The sequence below is a fragment of the Podarcis gaigeae genome (genome assembly GCF_964106915.1).
Source record: "Podarcis gaigeae genome assembly, chromosome: 9".
In the NCBI taxonomy this organism is placed as follows: Eukaryota; Metazoa; Chordata; class Lepidosauria; order Squamata; family Lacertidae; genus Podarcis; species Podarcis gaigeae.
In genome coordinates, this window is record NC_139685.1 from 40,271,665 (window position 1) to 40,294,749 (window position 23,085).

General features: G+C 41.4%; 1 protein-coding gene across 16 annotated transcripts in view; it reads right to left on the reverse strand.

Moving 5' to 3' along the window:
• Positions 1-3,751: 3,751 nt before the first annotated feature.
• The window catches only part of TMEM131L (transmembrane 131 like), a 68,240-nt gene continuing 48,906 nt past the window's right edge, over positions 3,752-23,085 (reverse strand). For 2 of the 16 annotated variants that reach the window (XM_083755320.1, XM_083755305.1), the window contains 20 exons: positions 22,866-22,983; positions 21,018-21,156; positions 19,398-19,507; positions 18,592-18,664; positions 17,764-17,906; positions 17,292-17,434; positions 16,761-16,947; positions 14,710-14,895; positions 13,784-13,933; positions 12,657-13,273; positions 11,889-12,043; positions 10,201-10,325; positions 9,541-9,695; positions 8,630-8,815; positions 7,706-7,784; positions 7,161-7,246; positions 6,496-6,613; positions 6,277-6,368; positions 5,300-5,442; positions 3,752-4,171 (listed from right to left, as the gene is read on the reverse strand). In XM_083755320.1, coding sequence (XP_083611446.1) covers positions 3,893-4,171; positions 5,300-5,442; positions 6,277-6,368; positions 6,496-6,613; positions 7,161-7,246; positions 7,706-7,784; positions 8,630-8,815; positions 9,541-9,695; positions 10,201-10,325; positions 11,889-12,043; positions 12,657-13,273; positions 13,784-13,933; positions 14,710-14,895; positions 16,761-16,947; positions 17,292-17,434; positions 17,764-17,906; positions 18,592-18,664; positions 19,398-19,507; positions 21,018-21,156; positions 22,866-22,983 — 3,284 coding nt within the window. In that variant the 3' untranslated portion in view covers positions 3,752-3,892. The remainder of the gene's footprint in view (positions 4,172-5,299; positions 5,443-6,276; positions 6,369-6,495; positions 6,614-7,160; positions 7,247-7,705; positions 7,785-8,629; positions 8,816-9,540; positions 9,696-10,200; positions 10,326-11,888; positions 12,044-12,656; positions 13,274-13,783; positions 13,934-14,709; positions 14,896-16,760; positions 16,948-17,291; positions 17,435-17,763; positions 17,907-18,591; positions 18,665-19,397; positions 19,508-21,017; positions 21,157-22,865; positions 22,984-23,085) is intronic. The other 14 variants (XM_083755319.1, XM_083755312.1, XM_083755318.1 and 11 more) reach the window with 7 other exon arrangements.

Below are 23,085 nucleotides of genomic sequence, written 5' to 3' on the forward strand. Positions count from 1 at the left end.
TAACTAAGAAGTATATAGATCTTGTTAATGAAAGTTAATAATAAAGTACTTAGTTTTGGAAACACTGTTTTGCTAATAACAGATTCAGACATAAAAAGTAGCCCTTCTTGAGCTACACATGTTTTAAAGAACAATGAAGCACTACATTAAAGGACCTAATTCCATATACAGTGGTACCTTGGGATAAGTACTTAATTCGTTCTGGGGGGGTCTGTTCTTAACCTGAAACTGTTCTTAACCTGAAGCACCACTTTAGCTAATGGGGCCTCCTGCTGCTGCTGCACCGCCAGAGCACGATTTTTGTTCTCATCCTGAAGCAAAGTTCGTAACCCAAGGTACTATTTCTGGGTTAGCAGAGTCTGTAACCTGAAGTGTATGTAACCCAAGGTACCACTGTAATGCACACACATTCTCTGTTATGAATTTGAAACTTTGATTGGCTTTTATATGTATTTCATCTATTCTTTTCAGGTCAGAAAATTATTCAAGGAAGCAAAACCAGATGCCTTAAGGGACTTAAAATTATTGAAATGGGTAACAGGAAACATTCAACTTCCAGATTCTTAAAATAAGCACAGTCACTCAAGAGGTTGTGTTCTCTTTTGGAACCTACAGACACAACCATTATGTCTGCTGCTTGGATGTTTGAAGTAGAAAATGGGAAAGGCTGGGTATGGTTTTAATTCAACTTAACCTGCAATATTCATTCTGTATTCACTCACTTGGAAAGTCCCATGAACTTTATTGAAGGAAAGGTTGTTTATTTACCGGTATATAGCCCAATCCTCCACATTACCCAGAAGTAAACCCTGCGTTCTTCATCAAGACTTACACCTGAGTAAATGTGCATAGGACCACAGCCTTGGTTACAATGCAATCCTATGTATGCCTGTGTACGGTCCACTAGAAATCGAGTAAATTCAGTAGCACTTACTCCCAGAGTAAGTGTGTATAGGATTGCAGTCTTTAAAAAAGTAAAGCTGTGTTTGTGTGTGTATTCTCTAGTGTGAATCAGTTTGGGTTGCAAAATGGGATTTATTGCATAAAAAGAAGTTTTGAGGCTAACATATATTTTAAATGTATTTTAGAAGAAAACTTTGGAAGGACTAATTTAAAATCCCTTGCAATCTAGCAGCTGAACTCACATCTATTTTGGTACCATTTTCTGGGCTACCAATTCTTGTCTCTGATCTTAACAGCTGTGTCCACAATGGCCACATCCATAAAGTTCACACACCCACACACCTGTGAAAGCTAATGAGCAAAAGTTAAAACATATAAAACTGCCTCATACAGAACCCAAGAATTAGTTCTGCACTGGTTGTTGACTCCCCAGACCCTCAGGCCAGTGGCGTCGCAAGGTACGGGGCGGGACACCCCAGGTTCCATGTTTGGGAGGGTGACAAGGCACCCCGCAGGGTGCTTGCCCTGCTGCCCTGGCCCAAACAACCATCGTGCTGCCACAGCCGCATGTGGAGGACCCTCCGTTCGTGACTGCAGCCGCAAGCAAAGGATCCCACCACCATCCGTACGGCGTTTGAGCGGCGCCGGCGGCAAACCGCTACGTACAACGTATGCGCAGTGTCACATGCTTGTGCTGTACGCAACGATGCTGCACATGCACTGCACATAGCAGTTTGCCACCAGCGCTGCTGGAGCTCTGTACGGACAGCAGTGGGATCCCTCCGCCGCTGCCAGGAGCCACTTACAGCAAGACGGGCGCCCCGCTCCCAGCCTCCCTGTAAGTGGCTCCCACTTTGCCACTTTACAGCAAGCCAGGTGGGAGGGGGATGGACAGGAGCCGTGGCTCCCGAGAGGACGCAGCTTTGCCAGCGCCCCCGCAAAGCTCCCCCCCTTCCGATGGCTCGGGGTACTTGGGAGTCGCGGGGGTGGGGGTGCAGAGGCATAGGAAGGGGGGTGAACATTCGGTGCCCACCTGCAACTCCCAACCCCGAGCTGTCAATGTGGGCGGGGGGGGGGGGGAATGACAAAAAAAATTCTGCACCAGGTACCACCAGGGCTTGCTATGCCTCTGCCTCAGGCAGCCTTTTGCAGGACTGCTGAGATCATCATTCCAACTGAAGGTGCCAGGAAATGGGACTAAATTTTGGGCCCTCTGCATGCAAAGCCTGCTTTTTGCTGCTGAGCAACTTACTCTCTTTTCCTGTTGTTACCAGTCTGGGTTTCTGGCATTCTATCATAGTATTTCAAATTGGAAAGGAAGAGGTCTAAGAAGTCATCTAGTCCAACTCTCTGTTCCATGTAGGATCTACACAAGATGCAGCTATAGCATCTCTTGACACCTGAGTGCCCAGCCTTTGCTTAAAATATCTCCAGTGAAGAAGAGTCCATCTCCAAGGGAGACTGTTCTTTTGTTCAACAACTCTTACCATTAGGAAGTGTCTTCTCCCATCAGTTCTGGACTTGCACTTCTGGAGCGATGGAACAAGTATGCACCATCTTCTGTGTGGCCGCCATTCAGATATTTGAAGACTTCGATTTAGGATGACAATGCCAAGACAGTTCTATAATAACAACAGAGTATTGTGACTAACGGTGGTTGCAAAACTAGTTTCTCGACATACTGCTTTCAGAAAGAGTTCCTATAAACAGAAAGAATGCAGAGCTCTCAAAACCCTTAGCAAATTTGCTACTTCCTGCTAGTAAACACTGCACAATTAATTACAAAATGTATGACAGTTCCTGATCTAGTGGTTGAAAACAAACAAACCTAGACAGTGATTCCTTTGAACAGGGTCACTTATACAGTCGGGAAGTTCTTCTGCACTGTTTAGCTGAAATTCCCTTTCTTGTCATTTGGTTGATCTGTATTCTACTCTGCTATCACGTAATTTCTTATCAAAATACTAAGTATTTCCAGCTCCTTTTACCTTTCCTCAAAGGAATTGGATGGCTATTCAATTAATGTTGCGCATCTGTGCAAGGACGTCTGCTTGTACAATGGGGCTTTCCCCCCATTCCTCTTCCCACAGGTACTCTGCACCCTCCCCAAATCTGCTCCAGAGGGTTGAGGAAATCCCTAGATTATGGGGGTACACAGGGGAATGAGAGGATGACTGTTGCCCAAGCAGAAATCCTTGCGCTGATTAAACATTCACTTAGCACAACTTTTAAACCAACAATAGGCAAATGGAGAGTGAATTTAAGGAAAAAGAAAACAACATATACTGGGGCAATCTTCTCATCATGGAATTATGGAGCTCTTCGGGGACTTTGTAGGGCCATGTAGTCCATCTTAATGCAGGAAAATCTGGATCATCTGCCAACAGGCAACTGTTCGTACTCAGCCTGAAGTCTTCTAGCAGTGAGAACCCACATTTTTCCATTGTCAAACTGTTCTGTCAAGCATATCTTAAGATTTAACTCAAATTTGCCTTCTTGTAACTTAATTCTATTAGATCCTAGTCCTGCTCCTTGGGGAAAGAGGAGAACTAGATGACCCTTGGTGTCCCCTTCCAACTCCAATTTCTATGATTCTAGGCTGCCAGGTTGCTCTTTTATTTAGCTTGGCTTTATTATTTGAGAGTTATCAGTGGTTGGGTTTTTTGGGGGGGAGCTGCTGTTGTTCCATTTCTTAAAATATTATTTTCATAGATTTATCTGTTTTGTTTTATGATTGCTTTAATTAATATGCTGTTATTGTCGTAAGTTGCTCTGAGTTACTTTCACAAAAAGTGCAATTAGTAAGTATAATAAACAACAATAAAAAGAAAGCGGAAAATCCAGAAACCTCAGTAAAAAAAAGTTTTATTTTCCATACAAAAGTGCCAAAATATCCACCAACATTGAAGTCTAGTTCAACAACCAGCTTATTCTAGTAATCAAAACTGAAAGCATCTTTTATTTCACATTTTAAAAATAAAATTCCTTTTCACATGTTTCCACAGTAACCCGACTCCCTAGAAAGAGGGAAATTTGCATTCCGGTTGGCTGCTGATGTCCATATGTCCAAGTTCATATAGGCACGGAATGGGTTAAATCTCGGGTAGCATTCCTGCTTGCAAAGAACTGCCTGGTTTTCCACCTGGGCTGAATGCTGGGCGGTGGCACTGACTGGGCAACAGCTTTCATAGATGTCACTCTGAGGGGCCCAAATGGAACCAAAGAGTCCAGACATGGGTGACAAACTCCTGGTGCTTGAGAGGTAGGACTGGAAGAGAGAAAAAACAGGCAACACAAAACATCGTCATCATTACCACTATATTAAATTTGTATACTGCCCTTCACCCAAAATCACAGGGTGGCTCACAAAATGCATTAAAGCAAAAGCAAATCAAACCATTAACCCCTTTCCTAAAGACACATTTAAAAGGCCATAGAATGTCAATCATCCAAAAGCTTCGTGAAGAGAAAAGTTTTCATGAACTGGGTGTGCCATAAAACATACACATTTAGAAACAAAGAACTCAACAGATAATGTTTGGAAAAGCAGCTCGGGAGATAAAGAGATTCAACACCCCTGCAAAACTTATTTAATTTGCTTAAGAGCAAATATTTAACAACATGCACTCTTAAAATTGTTTCCTGCATGGCACTTACTTAAATGGCTTAAAATGTGTCGTTTGTGTGGACAAACAACAGTAAGGCCAGACACAGGAATGGTGGGTCTTAGAAAGCAAGACAACAGTGTGATATTGCCTGTTTTCTCACCCATCACTTCACTCCTTCAGTCAGTGGAAAAACACACCCTCTTAAGGTGATTACTGACAAACCCCAAGTTATCATAAGCAATGCAAGGGAAGCAGCAGGGCCAGGAACAAGTCTGAGTACAGGTGTCCTGCCAAAACTGGAGAACTTTCCAGATCTGCTCTGAATCGTCTCACCAGCACCATTCGCTTTATCAGAGTTTTAAAAAACTTCTAAATGAGAGCACTACCTAAACCAAAAAATCTGAAGCACAGAATGCTCTGTTCCACTCCGGAAATAAATGAGCAACAATTCAGTGTTGCTTTTTTGGCCCTCCTTCAGTATTCAGATCCAGCATAAACTCTGGAAAAAATAGCATTAAACTGATCAGCCTACAACAGGAACAAAAGAATATTCCAAAACAAAACAAAAAAAATCATGCTGGCAATTTCCTGACTATACTTCTGTTTCCTCTGCCATTTCATCAGGTCCCCTTTCCCCCACCCCATCTCGCTTTTTTATTTAAAAGAATCCCATACTTATGTGCCTAGCAAGTTGAAATGATCAACAAGAGGATGTAAGGGACAGTCACCTATAACTAGATGGCTACTACGTTACTATATCTTAGTAATATAACACCCCTTATACTCACTGTTGAATTGACATAATTGCTTGGCTCCCAAGTTGGAGGGATATTAGGTGGGGTGCTCCAAGTAGATTGGCAGCTGTGATCAATGAAGGCTGTACTCTGAACTTCCGCAGTGCATGGGAAGCCATTATGATAGTTCATATTTTCTATAGTTTGGGAGAAAGGGCAGATTTGTCAACCAACAATTAACTTAATACTGTAGGGTGGTTCTACATTTTTCTTAATTATTGCAGCAGTTGGATCCTATTAGCCTGCTGTATGTGTGTGTGTGTGTGTGTGTGTGTGTGTGTGTGTGTTTGTAGATCACTGAGAGGTAGGGTGGGAAAAGGAAGATACAGGCTGTGCTGAGGAAGAATATAGATAGGCCTACTGGACCACAAAAGGGACACAGGTAGCGCTGTGGGTTAAACCACAGAGCCTAGGACTTGCCAATCAGAAGGCCAGCGGTTCGAATCCCCACGACGGGGTGAGCTACTGTTGCTCGGTCCCTGCTCCTTCCAACCTCGCAGTTCGAAAGCACGTCAAAGTGCAAGTAGATAAATAGGTACCGTTCTGGCGGGAAGGTAAGCGGTGTTTCCATGCGCTGCTCTGGTTCGCCAGAAGCGGCTTAGTCATGCTGGCCACATGACCTGGAAGCTGTACGCTGGCTCCCTCAGCCAATAAAGTGAGATGAGCACCGCAACCCCAGAGTCGGTCACAACTGGACCTAATGGTCAGGGGTCCCTTTACCTTTACCTTACTGGACCACAAACATCATCTCCCAACAGATGTCCAAGGTGGACTTGAGCACTATAGTTACAGTGCAATGAGCTGGGAGTCATATGGGGCAGTGGGGAGATGGCAAGGTGTTCACAAGAGCTAAGATGAGACAGGGAAGCTCTCCTTTGATATCTGGGAGCTGTTCACCAGAACCCTGAGCACCTGATGGGAAAGGACAAGTGCCGGTTTCTAAACTACTCATGGTTTGGTAGGAGATTTACCTTCTGGAAAAGCATTGTATTCATTCACTTCCACTGGGCAGTACACGCTGGTAAACTGACCATCACAGGAGGCATTCCAATCAATGAAGCTACTAAAAGACAAAGCGAAACTTAGCATTTCAGGAACAAAAACAAAATACCCATGTATAAGCAGTTTACAAAATGATACCATTGTTTTAGTAAAATGTGTAACAGGAGGGGTGAGGGAAAGAAACTTGCCCATTGTGTAATGAAGGGTTTTCCTGGATCATGCATGGGATGTTCTCAAGGTTGTAGTTCACGCTATTTGGCAGGCACACAGGTTGAGGCGGCCACAGGTCCCCCCCTGGATAAAGACCTGGGAGGACAAGTAGAGTTGAAATCATGACCTCTAAATTAACAAACTGTCAAGCATTAGCACCACCAAGCAATTCAATTCTGCCTTTTCCAGCTGCATTTGCACAATCTGCACAAGCAAGAGTGAAATGCAGTGAGCCTTGCACTTTCTCTTCCCCTCTCCCATATAGCCAGGAGGAAGGAATCAAAATCTTTTGGTTAAGTTTGGCTTGTCATGTTGTACAGTCTGATACAAGTGTGGTTTTCACATTAACTATGGTTAAGTTTCAGAACAAGCCAACTTGAAAGCATAATTACTTAAACTGGCTTAGTTCAAACTAACTATGCTTTTTAATAATCACATTTCCAGGTCCAAGGAACACAACAAATTGGAACATTATAATAATACTTAGCATTTTTGTGCACTTCTGTGTATTTAAAACACTTTGTGCCTTAGTTTTGATTTTATTTATATTGTGTACAATGCAATATTTACATACCATCCAGTAAACAAGGGTTTGTACCCAATGAAGTTGTCCAATTATCTAGTTTCACTTGGATTAACTAACCTTTATTTTTGTCTGGATCTACACTTATGTCAGGGAAGTTGGGGCATAGGTTTTCTGGATACTGAGGGACACCATTCACATCTCTGCTGAAGACAAGTGCGAACAAATTATTTTATATTTAGAAAAATCAACTATCCTTGTCCTACTACAAAGAAGCCATGTATGTCAAACAGATTTCCTGCATGCATGCGGTGGGTGGGAAATCTGTATGCATTTCAATTAACAAACCCAATTTATCTACACACAGAAAGACACACACTGAACAGGTTCATACAAAAATAAATATATGTATAGAGGTCTGTGTGTGTTGCACACATCATTTGTATGGTAGTGGTATAGTCATTTAATACAATTAGCAACATAAAGGTAGCAATTGAAGAGTTGCCAGCTATTAGAATTAAAATATATTAGAGCACATCTGTTTGGCATAAAATAAGATATAATGCCAAAACACTACTGAGCATTACAAATTTATTTTAGTAGTATTCCCCCCCCCCCAGTTCATTTTCTAATCACATCTGAATGTGATTATTAAAAGTATTTACCTGGTGTTGCAGATGTTGTGAGATGGGTTTAAAGAGATGGGTGTTTCAGCTGGAAAATCGCTGCATGAAATACTTTCCCCTATGCAAATGACAGAATAAAGCTGAACATGACATTTTGGTAAAATAATACAATACAGTTTTCTACATACTAGGACTGCATAGATAATCAAGTACAAACTTGTAACAGGTCAGAAGCTATGAACAAAATATTTATCAAGCATTTTATTCTTTCTTTTGGGGGTGTATAGAGTTTTAGTATAGTTCCACAACAAAAAGTCATGAACTGATATATAACAACAACAAAAAAGTAAAAATACATAAATGTAAGTAAAAATGTAAGCATGGTAAAAAATATCCCATCATGGCCCAAATGCCCAGAAAAAGTATTTGCCTGGGGCTGAAATGAGGACAATGTTGATGCCAAGCAGATTATTGGAGGAAGAGATTTGTGTTGATACAAACAGGGCTGCAAAAAAGCTGTAGATTTATGCTGGTCTGCTTTATTTGCCTTACAAACCCCATACTAACTGCCAATGCTGAATGCAATTTTAGGTTTCTACAGCATAAGCCATGGTAGAAGCAATTTGTAAGGTGATGTGGCTTTTCTCTCTTTGGCTGTGTGTATTTGAATATATAATCTATACATTTATATTCACTTAATCCCATATTCAATAATTCTACAGTGGTTTAAAGGGAGATGGAGAATTAAATATACCACTTTGATATATTTCTGTGATATGGCAGCATATAAATATTTTTTTCTAAATGAATTTAATGTTGCCCAGTTAAGGCTTTAAAAGACACTCTACTTAAAATAATTCTGTAATAATTGAGATATTGCAGCAGCAGCTTCTTCTTCTTTTGCAATTTTCAGACTCTGATGCCTCAAGAAATGCAGAATGCACACACTCTTACAGCACTTACTAGAAGGAAGGAAGTGCCTGCTAGGAATAATTGGCTTCTTGTCGCCATCGGAACTGCTAGTGCTGCTCCAGCTCCCCCAGCTGCCTCGACTGGCACGAACACTTCCTGAAGAACTTCCGCAGTCTGAGCTTGAATCCGAGCAAAACCTTTCCAGGCACTTCTTCTTCGGCCACTGATAGAAACCTTCTAGGCAATTTGGAAAAATTGTAACAGAAGTTTATGACTCACAAACTTATTCCACCTAGCTAGCAAATATATGCAATTGACCAGACACTGAACATTCTTATACATTCTGTATTTTGTTAACTAGGAAAACTACTGAACAGGTTTAGCATATATTCCAAGTGGGTAAGTGGATAGAATATGATGGGACCCATTTATAAATGTTTTCTATGCCTGAGCTTCAGAAGTCTTCACAGATACATACTGATACTACATGATGTCAAGAGGAACACTTTCCCCCATTTGTGGTGGCTCAACATCAGACCTTCCTATGCCGAGACCTTCCTGTGTTCCTGCCTTATCCACATTCCCAATCGTGAAGAGGCTTCTAAGCACATTCATCCAAATGTCCTTAGGAACCCAAACCTTCCTACTCAACAATGAGGCTGGAACTTGCATTCAGGCATCTTTCTCTATAAGCTCCACCACACACACACACCCCGCCCACGTTAGGAACTGAAGGTTGTCAAGTGTATTTATCGCTGGCTTTAACTCCCCAATTCTTTCCCCTTGGCTGAGAATGTTCATTCACAAAAGGGGATAAAGAACCAGAAAGAAGATTCATCACACTGTAGCACTGCTCTATCTTAAAGACAAAGTGCAACAGGAAAATAGGAGCGGAATCAAAAGCAAACTACTAAAACTAGTTATGGATAGCATTTGGTTTTGAGTCACTTTTGCTTACATACCTGCTTCTCTCTGTGTGGGTAAACCACCTCTCTCTTCTCCTTTACAAGTTTCTCCACTGCTCTGACCACACCAGTTTCTTATATTAACGTTAGTTCTAAGTTCAGGTCTTTCAAAACCACTACACACATGCTTCAACTCAGTCTGTTCAGGAACCCTACAAGCAACAACAACAAAAAAGGGGGTGGTTATCTTACATGTGTTACATCTATTAATTAGTTAACTATGTGAACAATCTGTTTGCATGCTACTCAAACAGAACAGTCCTGACACGGGTTCTCACATACAGTTTAGAGCAGCCTTTTGCAACCTGGTGCCATCCAGATGTTTTTGACGACAACTCCAATCAGCCTCAGTCAGTTGTAGCCAATGGTTAGGGATGATGAACATTGTAGTCTGAAACACCTGAGGAACACCAAGTTAGGGAAGGCTGGCCTAGAGGCTTGTTCAATGGCTCTAATGCCATTCTTGATTCTTTGGCAGAAGGGTAGGATGAAAATTAAGAATAGCAAGGAAAAAGTAAAAATTAACAAAAGTAAAAATTAAGCAAAAAATTGTTTTGTCAACAAAAATTAACAAGAAAACAACAAGAAAAAGTGGTGGAAATACTGCTTGCATTCCTAAATTTAAAAATCTGAACATAAAGAAGCAGCCACACATACCGTACAGATAAATTAGCATGCTTCTTCTTATTCTTTCTGTTTGTCCTATTTCTGTTCCAGTTTGTATTTGGTACATGCCCTTCTCTTTTCTCTGGAGACCCATTTTTTCGGTGAGTATCTTCTTGCTGAAAGGTAAAAAAAACCAGGACTTATTAAGACATATTACTTAAGATTATGAGTTTGTATCAATGGCTTCAAAATCTGGCAGACTACAGTCGCACAGCATTTTAATCAGAAAATGATCATGCAAAATTGTCATCAATATTAACGTTAAAAAAACTATAGTCTTGTGAAATGTCTTAGCATGCAATTTTATTCTCCTCCACATTCCTTGATTCTTTCCTCAGCTAAATACCACAGTCATAAAGGGCTGAAACAATGGCCTACACAATTTTGCCTCAATTAAAACCAGAACCACCTGTCAGATTTATGACTAGCTCAGTTTTAAACTTACCCTCCATAAATTCTTCCTTTCTTCACTTTTTTTTTTACCTCATCTGTTCTGATTACGTGAATTGCTATTTTATTAAGGGACAAACTTGCCTGAAAAGTTATTTCAAGCTTAGATTACACAGCTACAACTATTCCAAAGCAATGGGAACAGGGAATGCAAATTTCAACCGCAAGATTGTTTCTTCAAGAACACATATGCACTACAAATCTATACTGTTCAAATCAATGGATATAAAGGGCCTCTCACAGGATATACCGTAGCAAAAGTTAGCATGTACTCAACCTCTAGATTTCTAAAACAGGTCTTGGAATTCTCTATTTATAGTACGATATGAATGAAGGCAGGCTAAGTTTACACCACTATTTTTGAGGCTGAAGAAATGCCAGATTATATCCAATTATGTTGTCCCATTAGCTGCCTATACAATGGCACTTTGTCTCCCTTTCCTTTCTCCATGCCCCCCACAATCTCTTCTGGGTTGAACATGGCACGAGGTGTTTAGGAAGTGACAGTCCCATTGCCCAGGTGGAGGTCCTTAAGCTAATATGATGTCTTTGTTGGACACAACCCAATATGTAACCTATGCTATGTAAAAATGGGCTATGCCATTCTTTCATCACATTTTTACTTGCAAAGTGATCACAAAGGTCACTGAATTACCTAGAAACCCATGAGACAACAAGCTTGCATAGAAACTTCCTTCAATTTCTACATACGGAAATACTTGGGTATACTTCCCCACTATAAACATATTCTGATTTCATCATCAGTCAACAACCAGAAATAGAAACATACAGTATGCCAAAATACAAGAAAAAGTGTAACAGCGTAGCAACAGTAAGTCAGATATATACAAAGCCAAAGAGTAACCTCGGGTAAATAAATGCCTGGAAATAATCCTTCAAGCTTCACATAATTAATTGGCTCCTTATTCTCACTGCCAGCAATAGAAATCTGGCCACTATCAATGACACTCACGGGATCTTATGTCTAGGGCTTTTTTTCTGGGGGTATGCAGGGGTACACATACCCCTGAACATTTTGTGAATCTAAGTTTGGCCTCATTGAGGGGCAGTATTTCAATATGAGTAGGAAAATGAGAGTACCCCTAAACATTTTTAAAGAAAAAAAGCACTGCTTATGTCCCAGAAATTTTTATTTTTAGGTGTTTATCTGCAATTGCATTTAAAATCCCAGTTCCAAAATGTTTAAAGCAGCATGTAACAATTCAAACCTCAGCAGAAGAAACTTCCCGTTTTCCACAGCACTGCAGTTCATCTTTAGGCCCTTTATTTATCGCCTTCTCTGCTGAGGGCTTTGTGTTCACCTGCTTTTTCAAAGAGTCACAGCTTTCTATTTCATTCCTGAGAGACACCTGCTGGCTATTCCCTTCAAAATAAAAACAAAAACGATACAGTATTTACCTCACCTTGTGGGCACCTCTGTCAGGTAAGTGCTTACTCACAAAATAACAACTGCACAAAGAACAGTATGTTATTTCCCTCCTTGTTTTCAGCCCTCTGCAGATGTGTTGGAGGGAATGGACCTTGGCAGTACCCTATTCCTTCACAAAGTGACAATTGTGTGAGTAAGAAGAATGACTGAAGAGGGCTACAGGTGGGCTGTGTATGTTTGCTTTTGTGTAATATTGGTAATCCACATACTGCTCAAAAAGAACTTTCCCTTTTTCTTTGCTATGGATGTTGGTGGTTTTTATTTTCTTCACCATTTCTCCCCAACTGGCAAAATCCGCAATGTACTTCAGTTTGCAACACTGGGTCTTAATTAGAATTTAAATAAAACTAAAGAATTTAAACTTCTACAAGCATTTAAACTGACTACAGTACATGTGCTTAAAAGTAATGAAGTCTGTAAGTTTGATAAGAAATTACTGTATTTTTTCCTTTCGATGTCATTTCAAAAATGCCCCCCTCTAGTTCAGTATTAGTTCAGTTCAGACTACTCAAAACTATCTATTTCTGTATTTTTTTAAAAATGTTACCATTGTTTTTCCTGGAAACTTCTTGAAATTCCAGTTGTTGCTGAGGTGAATGTCTTGGGAAGCGACTTTCAGACAGCTTCTTTGATGACTTCAAAGGACACAGCTCAGGTTCTTTGAGCTCAGCTACATTTTCTGAAGTCTTAAGGTTCGTTTCCTTAGGAAACATACTTGTTCGAAGACCCTCCTTCAAATTGCATTCTGAAGAAGTATTTTTTATAGGCGTTGCATTTTTCAATGCACTCTCTTCTTTATCTAGAAAGTTCCCTGGGTGCGTCAAGTTCTTTTGCATGTTTACATTTATGCTACTGGCATATTTCAGGCTCAGCCAAGTCTCACTAACAGTGCAAATGTCCTCCTTTGCTGCTGGAGTTTGATTTTCGACCACTGGGTTCTGTTTGTCATCAGTTGTTAGAATAGTGGTGCTGGTTGCTGTGCTTGGTTTTGGTTTACCATAGTACACAGAGCACTTGTGCTTCTTCTGAGAATGACTGTATGTTGCTGGACTCCTTTTGGCAGCATTCTGACTCCGGCTAGTTGCTGTGCCCACAGAAAGGGAGCCTTTCCCTTTCCCTTTATCAGAAGAACCGTAAGTATCCGTAAAGGTTTTGCAACTGCTCCTAGATCAGAAATAAAGTGATTACATTTATTTATGGCACAAAGATCATATTGTTCAAAAATCATTTTATCAAGACCAGGGGGAGACTGGAAAATAAGGCATAATACTGAGCACTATTTTTTCCTGGAAGCCATCTTGATACCATTCTTATCCTGTTTTGCGAAAAGTGTATTTCATTATTTTAGCCATTGCACAGAAAATTAGCTTCCGATTAGTATCAAGAAGCACGACTGTCCCATGTTTCCTGCCCCTCACCATCTCCATCATATACTGAAGGCAGGTTACATATTTCTCCCTTCCCACACTGGGGACACAACTTCTGTGATGTGTAATGAGCCTGTTTTTATCAACATCTGAACAGCAACATCAATTGTCAAGAAACTGTTCCTTTCTTGAGGAACTAGCATTTCCAACCACCACCTATCTATTCTCAGGATCAAACAGCAACACCATCATCACTTTAAAGAGACTTTCACATCAAGGCACCTAACAGAAAGTTAATATTTATTACTTGTACGTTTCAGAGCTGATGATGTCCACAGAACTGTTGTTTGGCAGTGCAGAAGGACTGGGATTCTGCCTTTGTCTTGACTTCAAGAATTCTGATAGGATGTACTGCGCTTGCTGGAAAGCTATCAGAATCACACCCAGAAGAGACAAACTGCAAGACAGACAGACAGAGAAAGACAAATGTTTTCAGCAAAACACGTGTGTAGAAATAAAACAAGGTTTACATCCAGGGCGTTGGAACTAACATCAAATTGAATGGGTTAATTGTGTTGTGTTGAAGTTGTTACAGCCAGCATTCATAAAGGTGGGATCAGTGAGACTGACTGGAAATATTTCCCTCTGCATGGAACCTGGTAGTCTTCAGATAGTTTACCGAGCATGTTATATCTCCAGCTAAAGGGAGAGATTCCTTCTTCCCAATAGCATTGTATTGCCTGGAGCATCCCTTCTTCAGGTGTAATACTTCTTAATCCCAACCCATCTGAAATTGGCCACTGCAGCTCCTATCTTTCATTTAATAGCCTGTCCTGTCTATGACATTCTGCCTGCTACATCATACTTCCTGGGTATGTTTTCAAGGCATATAAAAGGTATCCAACTTGTTCCCTAGATTCTGTAGCACTCCAACTCCCATCAGCCCCACCCACAACAAACAGCAAGGAATGCTGGGAGTTGTAGTCCAGTAACCTCTTGGACAGACCTAGGTGCTCCATCTCTGTACTGCATGTAGGGGAAAAATGTGCTTCCTGCTCAAGGAAAAACCAGATCTAGCAAGACAGTGAGGAGGTGGCCAAGTTGCCTTTTCTTGATATCATCTTGCTGCTGCTTTAAAATCTAAGGTTTAGGTGTCTGAGACTGAAAATTTCCAGGCTTTATGCCAGGAAGCAGTCTATAAATTTGTTAAGATGTATAAATAAATGCTTTTACCTGACAAAGAGCACTGTAAGCCTCCAGAAGGACTCTTCCCAGCTGGGTCCTGGTACCACATCTGCACACAGTGGTAAAAGATGGTGAGGAAGAGTCACATTGAGAGTGAAGTGGAACTCGACACCACCAGCAGTCACCAGAGTCAGCTCACGGATAACCCATGAAGAAGTAAAATCTGGAGTAAACCTGCACACCAAAAAATTAAAAAGCCAGTGACATTTTGATGGGAATCAGGTCCAATGAAAGTCCTGTATTTTTGTTCAACATCAAACCCCCTGCTTCCTCCTACCACTCTTTGTGATTCACTTGTAACCCCTTTGATCACAATGAAGAGAACCCTTTAACACAGCACCTAATACACATGGCTGAAGCCTGCACATACCCATTACATACAATAACCTTTATTCCCATCTGTCTGAAAAGAATTCAAGTAGAAGTCCTAGATGTTATTGAAACTCCTTGAGCAAGAGGTGCCTTCAGCAGGACACATAACTGCACTGCATGTTCCTCTGTATGCTTTCAATCAACCAATGTGGTCAGCACCATCACTAATTCCTCTCAGCAAGATTTATGGCCCAAAGCACTTGGCTTCAGTCGGCGTGGGGAACTTTTTTGGCCACCCACCTGATGGGAAAATGACATTACGCCTGTCAAAAGCTGACCCATGTGGGTGCGGGAGAAGATCCTGCTTGAGCAATACTGAATTCACCACACACCATTCAGTTCTGCTTCCAAAGTGGTTCAGGCACATCAGCAAGATTCTAGCAGGAACTTGCTGGTATATCCAAACCAAGCAGGATCGGACACCCCATGTATCAGGGGATGTACAGCAAATTCAATCCTGCTTTCTGCAATCCTGCAATCTCTGATGTCACATGGGACATCAGATGTGGGGCAGGTGGTGTGGTTTGGGGGAAATGGCCTCACAGGCCAAATGCAAAGGCTTAGTGGGTCAAGTTTCGTCCACAAGTCAGAGTTTGCCCATCCTAGCTCTATATTCTTTCCTCTTCTGTCCATGCTAGGCTCCCTGTGACTTGTATCACAAACATCCAGAGGTGTAACTTTTCTGTAGAGAAATCTTGTTCAGTGAAGCAACTCATAATTAAATCTTGAGTAAAAGATGTTATAACAGTATCTGATGAAAGTATTTCCATCTCATATAAGGGCTTACAATCACCACCTTTATGGCACTGTATGGAGACCAAGTTAGAAATCCTGAATATTGCTAGATCATTGATTCCAACTGAGTAAGATGAAAAGTGAAGTAACGCATCAGCTGTCTAGTACCCAATCATATATCTTACCTAAAAGTCAGTTAGCTAGTTTGGCTTTGTTTGTAAATACACTGGGGCAGACAGTCATTTAATGGAGGACGGCCCAATTCACATGCTGTCCCCGAAGAACTCTCAACCTCTGTTTTGGGAGGCTCAGGAGATACAGGGGGAAAAGGCAGATGGGCAAAACCACCCCACCAGTACCAGCAAGAGCATCCCATTAAGAAAGATTTCAAGTAAAGGCTGGACCCACAAAATTTAAGGTACAAATGGATCTTCTCCCCTTTTGAGTTAATTAAGAAAAAATATTTATGATTCATGTTGAATAATGTTCATTATAATGGAGATAGACTTCTTGATATTAAATCAATGAAAGATGTTCCCACTACAGCCTTTAATTGTGCTGCTCTGTCCTGCCCCATAACATGTTCCACAGTAGGATAAGTTATTTTTCCTTCAGCTCTGAAATTGCCCTGTCAAAGTTACAATGTTGTGCAGCATGACCCTAGCTGGAAAACAAAATGCTCAACACACACAACAGACTGTAAGCTCAGCAACCCTTAAGGCAAAGATAGCACTTTAAAGAATGACACAATAGAGTGCTTCCAAACAGTCAGAAACAAGGATAGCCTCTTCTTTGAATTTTTATTTATTTATATGAACTTTGTATGACACCTTGAGCTCCTTTGCGGTAGGATATAAGTGTAATAGTGTGGTTCCTTTTAAACTCAATTCTAAAGTAAGCCAGTTTGTCAATGGAAAGCGGCAAATGCTTACACAATGCTAATCTCCCGCGAAGAGTTCTGTGCCAGAAAAAAATCTTGGCAATTGAGTACTTCAAATCCATAACCCTGGCAGCTGTACCCATTAATCTTCATAGACGTTATAGTGATAGGAAGATGACCAACGTTTTCAACCTTAAAGTTCTTTGTGATGGATAAAATTTGCTTGCCATCTTTCAGTTCTAAAGAAAACAAAATGCAAGTTACTTCAAGGTAATCATTAAAAGCCATCTTGAGGGCACTTCTAAGTGGCAGAAACTGTACTTTCCTGGTAGTTGGAATGGGGACGTGTAATACTTCACATGCAACTCTTCCTAAATCAGGGCACACCATCTATGAGGATTGCACATGTATGCTACCTTAAGTATGCACAGCAGCAACCATGGTTATGCATGTGAAAACAGACGTTTATGTTATTCACTCATAGCTGTGCTCATGAGACTGGCCACTTTATCCTCCAAACCATGCACATCTGTTTGGTTAAACTATTCTCACTTAGTGATTTCCTTCTCATATTGTCACTCACGTCTCCTGCAGTCCATAAGGGTTGATTCAGGCACCTTAAATCGAAGGGATCCTCCTGCCCCTGGTAACCTTCCGCCTACTTTCAACAGCTCTCTGGCTCCAATGCCTTCGACATAAACCACATCCAGAACAGTCAAATTATTCCTGCAATAAAGCAAGGATGCCTCTATAAATAAATAAATAAATAAAAATTTAAAGGGAAAAAGGAAAAGCAGTCTTCCCACCATCTTGGAAGATGTGGGCATCTTTTGGGAAAATTCACTGCTGTGCTTTGCCAAGACCAAATACAACTCCTGTGGATGTGAAATATTTCTATAATTCGCATATACAGTAAATCCAAGCTTTAGGGGGAAAGTACCAAAGATCAAATTTGGATGTAGCCCTGGGGCCTACACTCACTGATGGAAATATGAAACAAAAGCTTTCTAAAACAGTGCCTAATTCGCCCCACAGAATCTCGAGAAGAGACCTACCTGACCAGTATAAGGGAGTTTACCCTTTTGTAATCAATAGGGGTGAAGACAACACCAACTCTCTTAGTTTCTAAAGGCTGCAATTTTAAATAAAGCAGCTCTGAACTAGATCCAATGTAATCGTGGTCTTCCTGTAGTTCGTCCTGCAAAACGACATGAGCAAACCATTACTACAACATCCATGCTCCTGAGGGAAATCAGAAAGATGAGAAGCAGAGAGGGAAAGACTACAGTTCCACTTGCCCTGCATACTTACGCCTGTCTTGCCTGACTGTCCCATTCCACTAATGAGGTGACAGAGTACCATATTTTTCGCTCTATAAGACACACTTTTCCCCCTCCAAAAATTAAGGGGAAATGTGTGTGAGTCTTATGGAGCGAATGCAAGCTCTATAAGCCTCCGCTGTGCCCCACAGGCTTCGCGTTGCTTTTGCTGAAGCCAGGAGAGCAATAGGGATTGGTGCGCACTGATCCCTCTTGCTCTCCTGGCTTTGCTTCGCTGGAGAGGCGCTGCACAGCTTTCCTTCTCTGTCTGGTGGAGCAGCTCTGTCTTGCAGGTCCTGCGGAAAGATGTCAAATCCCGCAGGGCCCTAGTCTCTTGTGACAGAGCGTTCCACCAGATTGGGAATTCCTGACCTAAGCATTCCAAAAATTAAATGCAGGTTACAGGTTATTTAAAAAAACGGCCAACTCCTTTCATGCTCAAACATGTTTCTGCATAAACCACAGACTCTCAGCTGTGTGGTGGCTGTTTCTTTCCAATTTAATGCAAAGAGCACCTTAAGTTACATTTCTGAGAGTGAAAAACATATATGAGACACTGCTTACCCTGTGAGCATAATCTTCTGTCAATCTAAATTCAGTGGTTGTGAAGTTAATAGACTGTACATTTGCACCAAACCTATATAAACCAAGAAAAGAATATACATGTATAAACCTTTAAAAAAATTATACAAAATAAAGAACCATAAAAAGCCATTTTCAGATAGTTCTCCATTATGAATGGAGGAAAAAGTAAGACAACTCCTCATGGCCCTTCTATTAATTTGGGATATCTCAGTTGGCTTGAGTGTCTTAATCTCAGGATCAGCCCCATGTTGGGCAAAAGATTCTTGCATGGATGAGACGGTCCCTTCCAATGCTGCAAGTCTATGGTTCTAACCCTCAATCGCCACATGTTAGTGGCTGGTACAGTGGAAGCTTGGTTCCCAAACTCCTCCGTTGCCATAAATTTTGGTTCTTGAATGCTGAAAACCCAGAAGTAAATGTTTCCATTTTCAAATGTTTTTCAGAACCTGAACAGGCGACACAGCTTCTGCTGAGTGCAAGAAGCTCTCGCAACCAAAGGGAAGCCGCGGCTCCGTTTTCGAGCATTTCGGAAGCCAAACAGGCTTCTGGAGCAGGTTTTGTTCGAGAACCAAGGTACCACTTTATTGTGAAATAAGCCTAAACACAAGTGGGATCTTCCATGGCATTAGAAACTTTGTGCTAGTACCATGAAGACCCTTTGCATGCACAGAACATGACTGGTAGATGCAAGCTCATTCCCCACCCACCCAAATACATGGAGGGAAAGGAACTATTTTGAGATTATACTATTTCTTAAATTACCACAAGAAACTATTTCTCATTACCATTTGCTGAGTAGAGTCAATGGAGCGCGAGGATCAGGATAAAAAGAAAGAGGCAGGAGTTGCAACATAACTGGGAAAGATGAAGGGTTTCTTAGCGTAAAATATTTTACCTAAGTAATTGGGGAAAAACAACAATATTAATACTTCATGTTTTAGAATTCAAGCCTCTTCCCTACTCCCAAATTCTGCTATTTTTGGTACATAACATTTTTTAAAAAATCTGGAGTGTTTTCTGAAATATTTACAAACGTACAGAAATATTGACACATCTTACTCATGTTGATAAAAGTTGCGAAATCAGAGCTAAAAACCATTATGACTGTCCTTTTATTTTTGTTTTCAAAATAAGAGAGGGTCTTGAAAAAGAATGAGGTAGATTTAAGGTTTAAAAAAATTCTTTAAAAAGGATTGAAAGCATTATACGATGAGTAAAATGACAATATAGGCTATGGCGCAGTTTGAATGTGATGCTAAGCCAAAGCATGGCTAAACAAGAATGAGCAAACACACAGGTTCCCAGAGAGAAGATCACAGCTACTTCCCCTCTCTTCTGCTGTTGCTACCACTGTGCCTGAGAGGGGAAAGCATGAGGCTTGGACAGGCTTGTTCCCATCACAAGACATCACACTTTATCTGAAGACAGTCTGTGTGAAATTTCATATATCCATAGCTATCAGGTTTTAATAGACCCATAAAGTTTAAAAGAACCTGGTGACTGCTGGTTTTAGCCTGCTTTTTCAGTTAATTCATAAGACCTCAACAGGCCTGATAATGACATTAAGTACAGTCGTACCTCAGAAGTTGAACGGAATCCATTCCAGAAATCTGTTCAACTTCCAAAACGTTCGGAAACCAAGGCACAGTGGCGTCGCAACGGGGGGGGGGGGCAGTGCACCCCGTGTTCCATGTCTGTGGGGGTAACAATAAGTCACCCCACAGGAGCTCATGGGGGAACGAGCAGCCATCACGCCAACACAGCCGCATGTGGAAGATCCTCTGTTCATGGCTGCAGCCACGAGCAGAGGATCCCAGCGCCAATGGCAAACCGCAAAGTACAGCGCATGTGTGGCATCGCAGGCATACGCTGTATATAGCTACACTCCAGCGCTGTACGGACGGTGCCGGGATACCTCTGTTGCCACTACAGCTGCAAGCAGAGGATCCCGGCACCGTCCGTACGGTGCTGGAGTGGCGCCGGCGGCAAACCGCTATACAGCAAATGTGCAGCATCGCTATGTACGGCGCATGCATTGTACGTAGCGATGCCGCACGTGCGCCCTACGTAACGATGCCTGCCCCGGGTGTCACGCCGCCTTCCTTCGCCCCTGCCAAGGCACGGCTTCCGATTGGCTGCAGGAAGCTCTTACAGCCAATTTGAAGCTGCGTAAGCTGCGTCAGACGTTCAGGTTCCAAAGAACATTCGCAAACCAGAACACTCACTTCCGGGTTTGCGGCGTTCGGGAGCCAAAACGTTTGAGCTGCAAGGCGTTTGTCAAGCAAGGTACAACTGTATAAGACAATGAGTATAAATACAATTTTCTGTTTTCAAAACCAAAAATGGAAGTAAGACAAGTGAGGAATTATGTCAAAAAGTTTTAATAAATCTAAAAATGGCCTCACCATGCTATTCATTGGTGCAGCTGCACTGAAGTTCAATGTGAGACCAAGCTCTGTAACCAAGTGGGGTAAAGGTAATGCAAAGGATTCTTCTTTATGATCCTTCTGATGAGACGCTTGAACAAGTTCCCCAATATTTCTCCTGTTGAGTTAATAAGAACATATATAAGAGAGGTTTCAAGACATCCCATTTCAATTTACTAGCCATGTCAACATTAGTGATAAACCGATCCATCTTCCTCCCTCCCAATTTTCGTTTTGGACAGATATCCTTTGTTTAGTTTAATCTCTTCATTCAGTTGCTTATAACTGTTTTACAGTGCTGTGAAATGGTTGTTATGCTTATTTCTTGGTGTGAGGCTGTGTAGTTTGTATTGTTTTACGTTTGGAAAATGTAATAAAAAGTATCAAAAAGAGCAAGAAAGTTTTGGCTTGCCATGTTATGACAGATCATCTCTTTCAGAGACAGAAATCTCCAAGAGCCCTCTAATAATGGCCTTGTGTTTGCAATATTTTAACATCTTCAGTTTCATCCTTTTACTTTTAAATCTCCTACTAGGGATTCTACAACACAGTGCCAAACCTTTTTTTAAAAAAAGAGTGAGAGAACTGTAAATGTTTTACGGCCACTTACTGAAAATTTGACAATGAATTCTGCACACTTCTAAGCAAGCACAATGCTTCAGATTCCTTCACTGCAGTGAAAGCATGAGAATCACACACATTTGTTCCCTTCTTTAATGCAAAACCCTTGTTGGTTTTAACTATGGTTAAGCATATGCTTGCCGCAGTTTTAACCATGGTGAATGCTAACCAGGGTCCATTATTGCTCAGGAACTACCTGGTTTATAAACATCTGGTCAAAACCAACGCTGATGGTAAATGCCAAAGCTTCAGCAGCTCAGGTGGGCTGGCCACTGACACCATTTTTGTGTCCCTCTTTTAAACTTTGAAGGAGGAGGAGGAGGAGAAGTAGTTTGGACTTGATATCCCGCCTTTCACTCCCCTTAAGAAGTCTCAAAGCGGCTAACAATCTCCTTTCCCTTCCTCCCCCACAATGAACACTCTGTGAGGTGAGTGAGGCTGAGAGACTTCAGAGAAGTGTAACTAGCCCAAGGTCACCCAGCAGCTGCATGTGGAGGACCGGGGAATTGAACCCGGTTAACCAGATTACGAGTCCACTGCTCTTAACCACTACACCACACTGGCTTCCAGTACAGGTTATTATAGGAGGCAGCAGCAGCAGCAGACCTCTTTGATGTGGCACCTTCCAGCCAAGTCATTTCCTTTCCCCACTTGGGACACTTTAGGGAATGGAGTACTGTGGCTGGAAGCAACTGAATGAGAGCCATTTCCTGCTGCTGTCACCAGTGACAGTAGTGAAGATGAAAATTTCAGAAAACGAGACGCTGCAAAAGGAAGTAATTTAAAGGTTGTGACCCCTGACTTCAGTGGTGGAGGTAAAGCATTTTTAAGAGCTGAAAAGGGGGGTTGTCTGGAAAGAGAAAAGGCCCACATAGGAGGGGACACATTGCTAGGCACTATAAGGAATCTCTCAATCTTGCAGCTATTTCTAGTGCATGTAAAAGCCTGAACTGTGGTTAAAGCTAGCAGGAAATAGTTTGGGGATTTAGGAGGACAGGGGGTACTGGAAGGAAGCAGAAGATGCATGTAACATTATGGTACAGAGCCTGTTCCCTTAACTAAGGAATCAGGAGTGCTTATGTCTGCACCCTCTGTAATGCAGGATGTGACTATTTAGTATTAGCCCTTATATCATGGATTTTAACACGTTGACCGTAAGCATACCAAGATTTTAATGTTGAAATCAAGAACATTCTGTATACACACCTGCAAATTTCATTGTGCTTAATTTTTTGCCATTTTTCATGGAGCTGATATGCAAGGTCAGAATCCACACTCCATGTAGAACTGTCCAGAGATAGGCTTCTTTCCCAAAGCAGATTTGCTAAAATAATAACATTCCATTTCATTGATGCATAATATTTGTTAATTGCTTCTTTTGTTCCAAAATTTGATTTCAATAAGTCATAAAGAGAGAACATTTAGA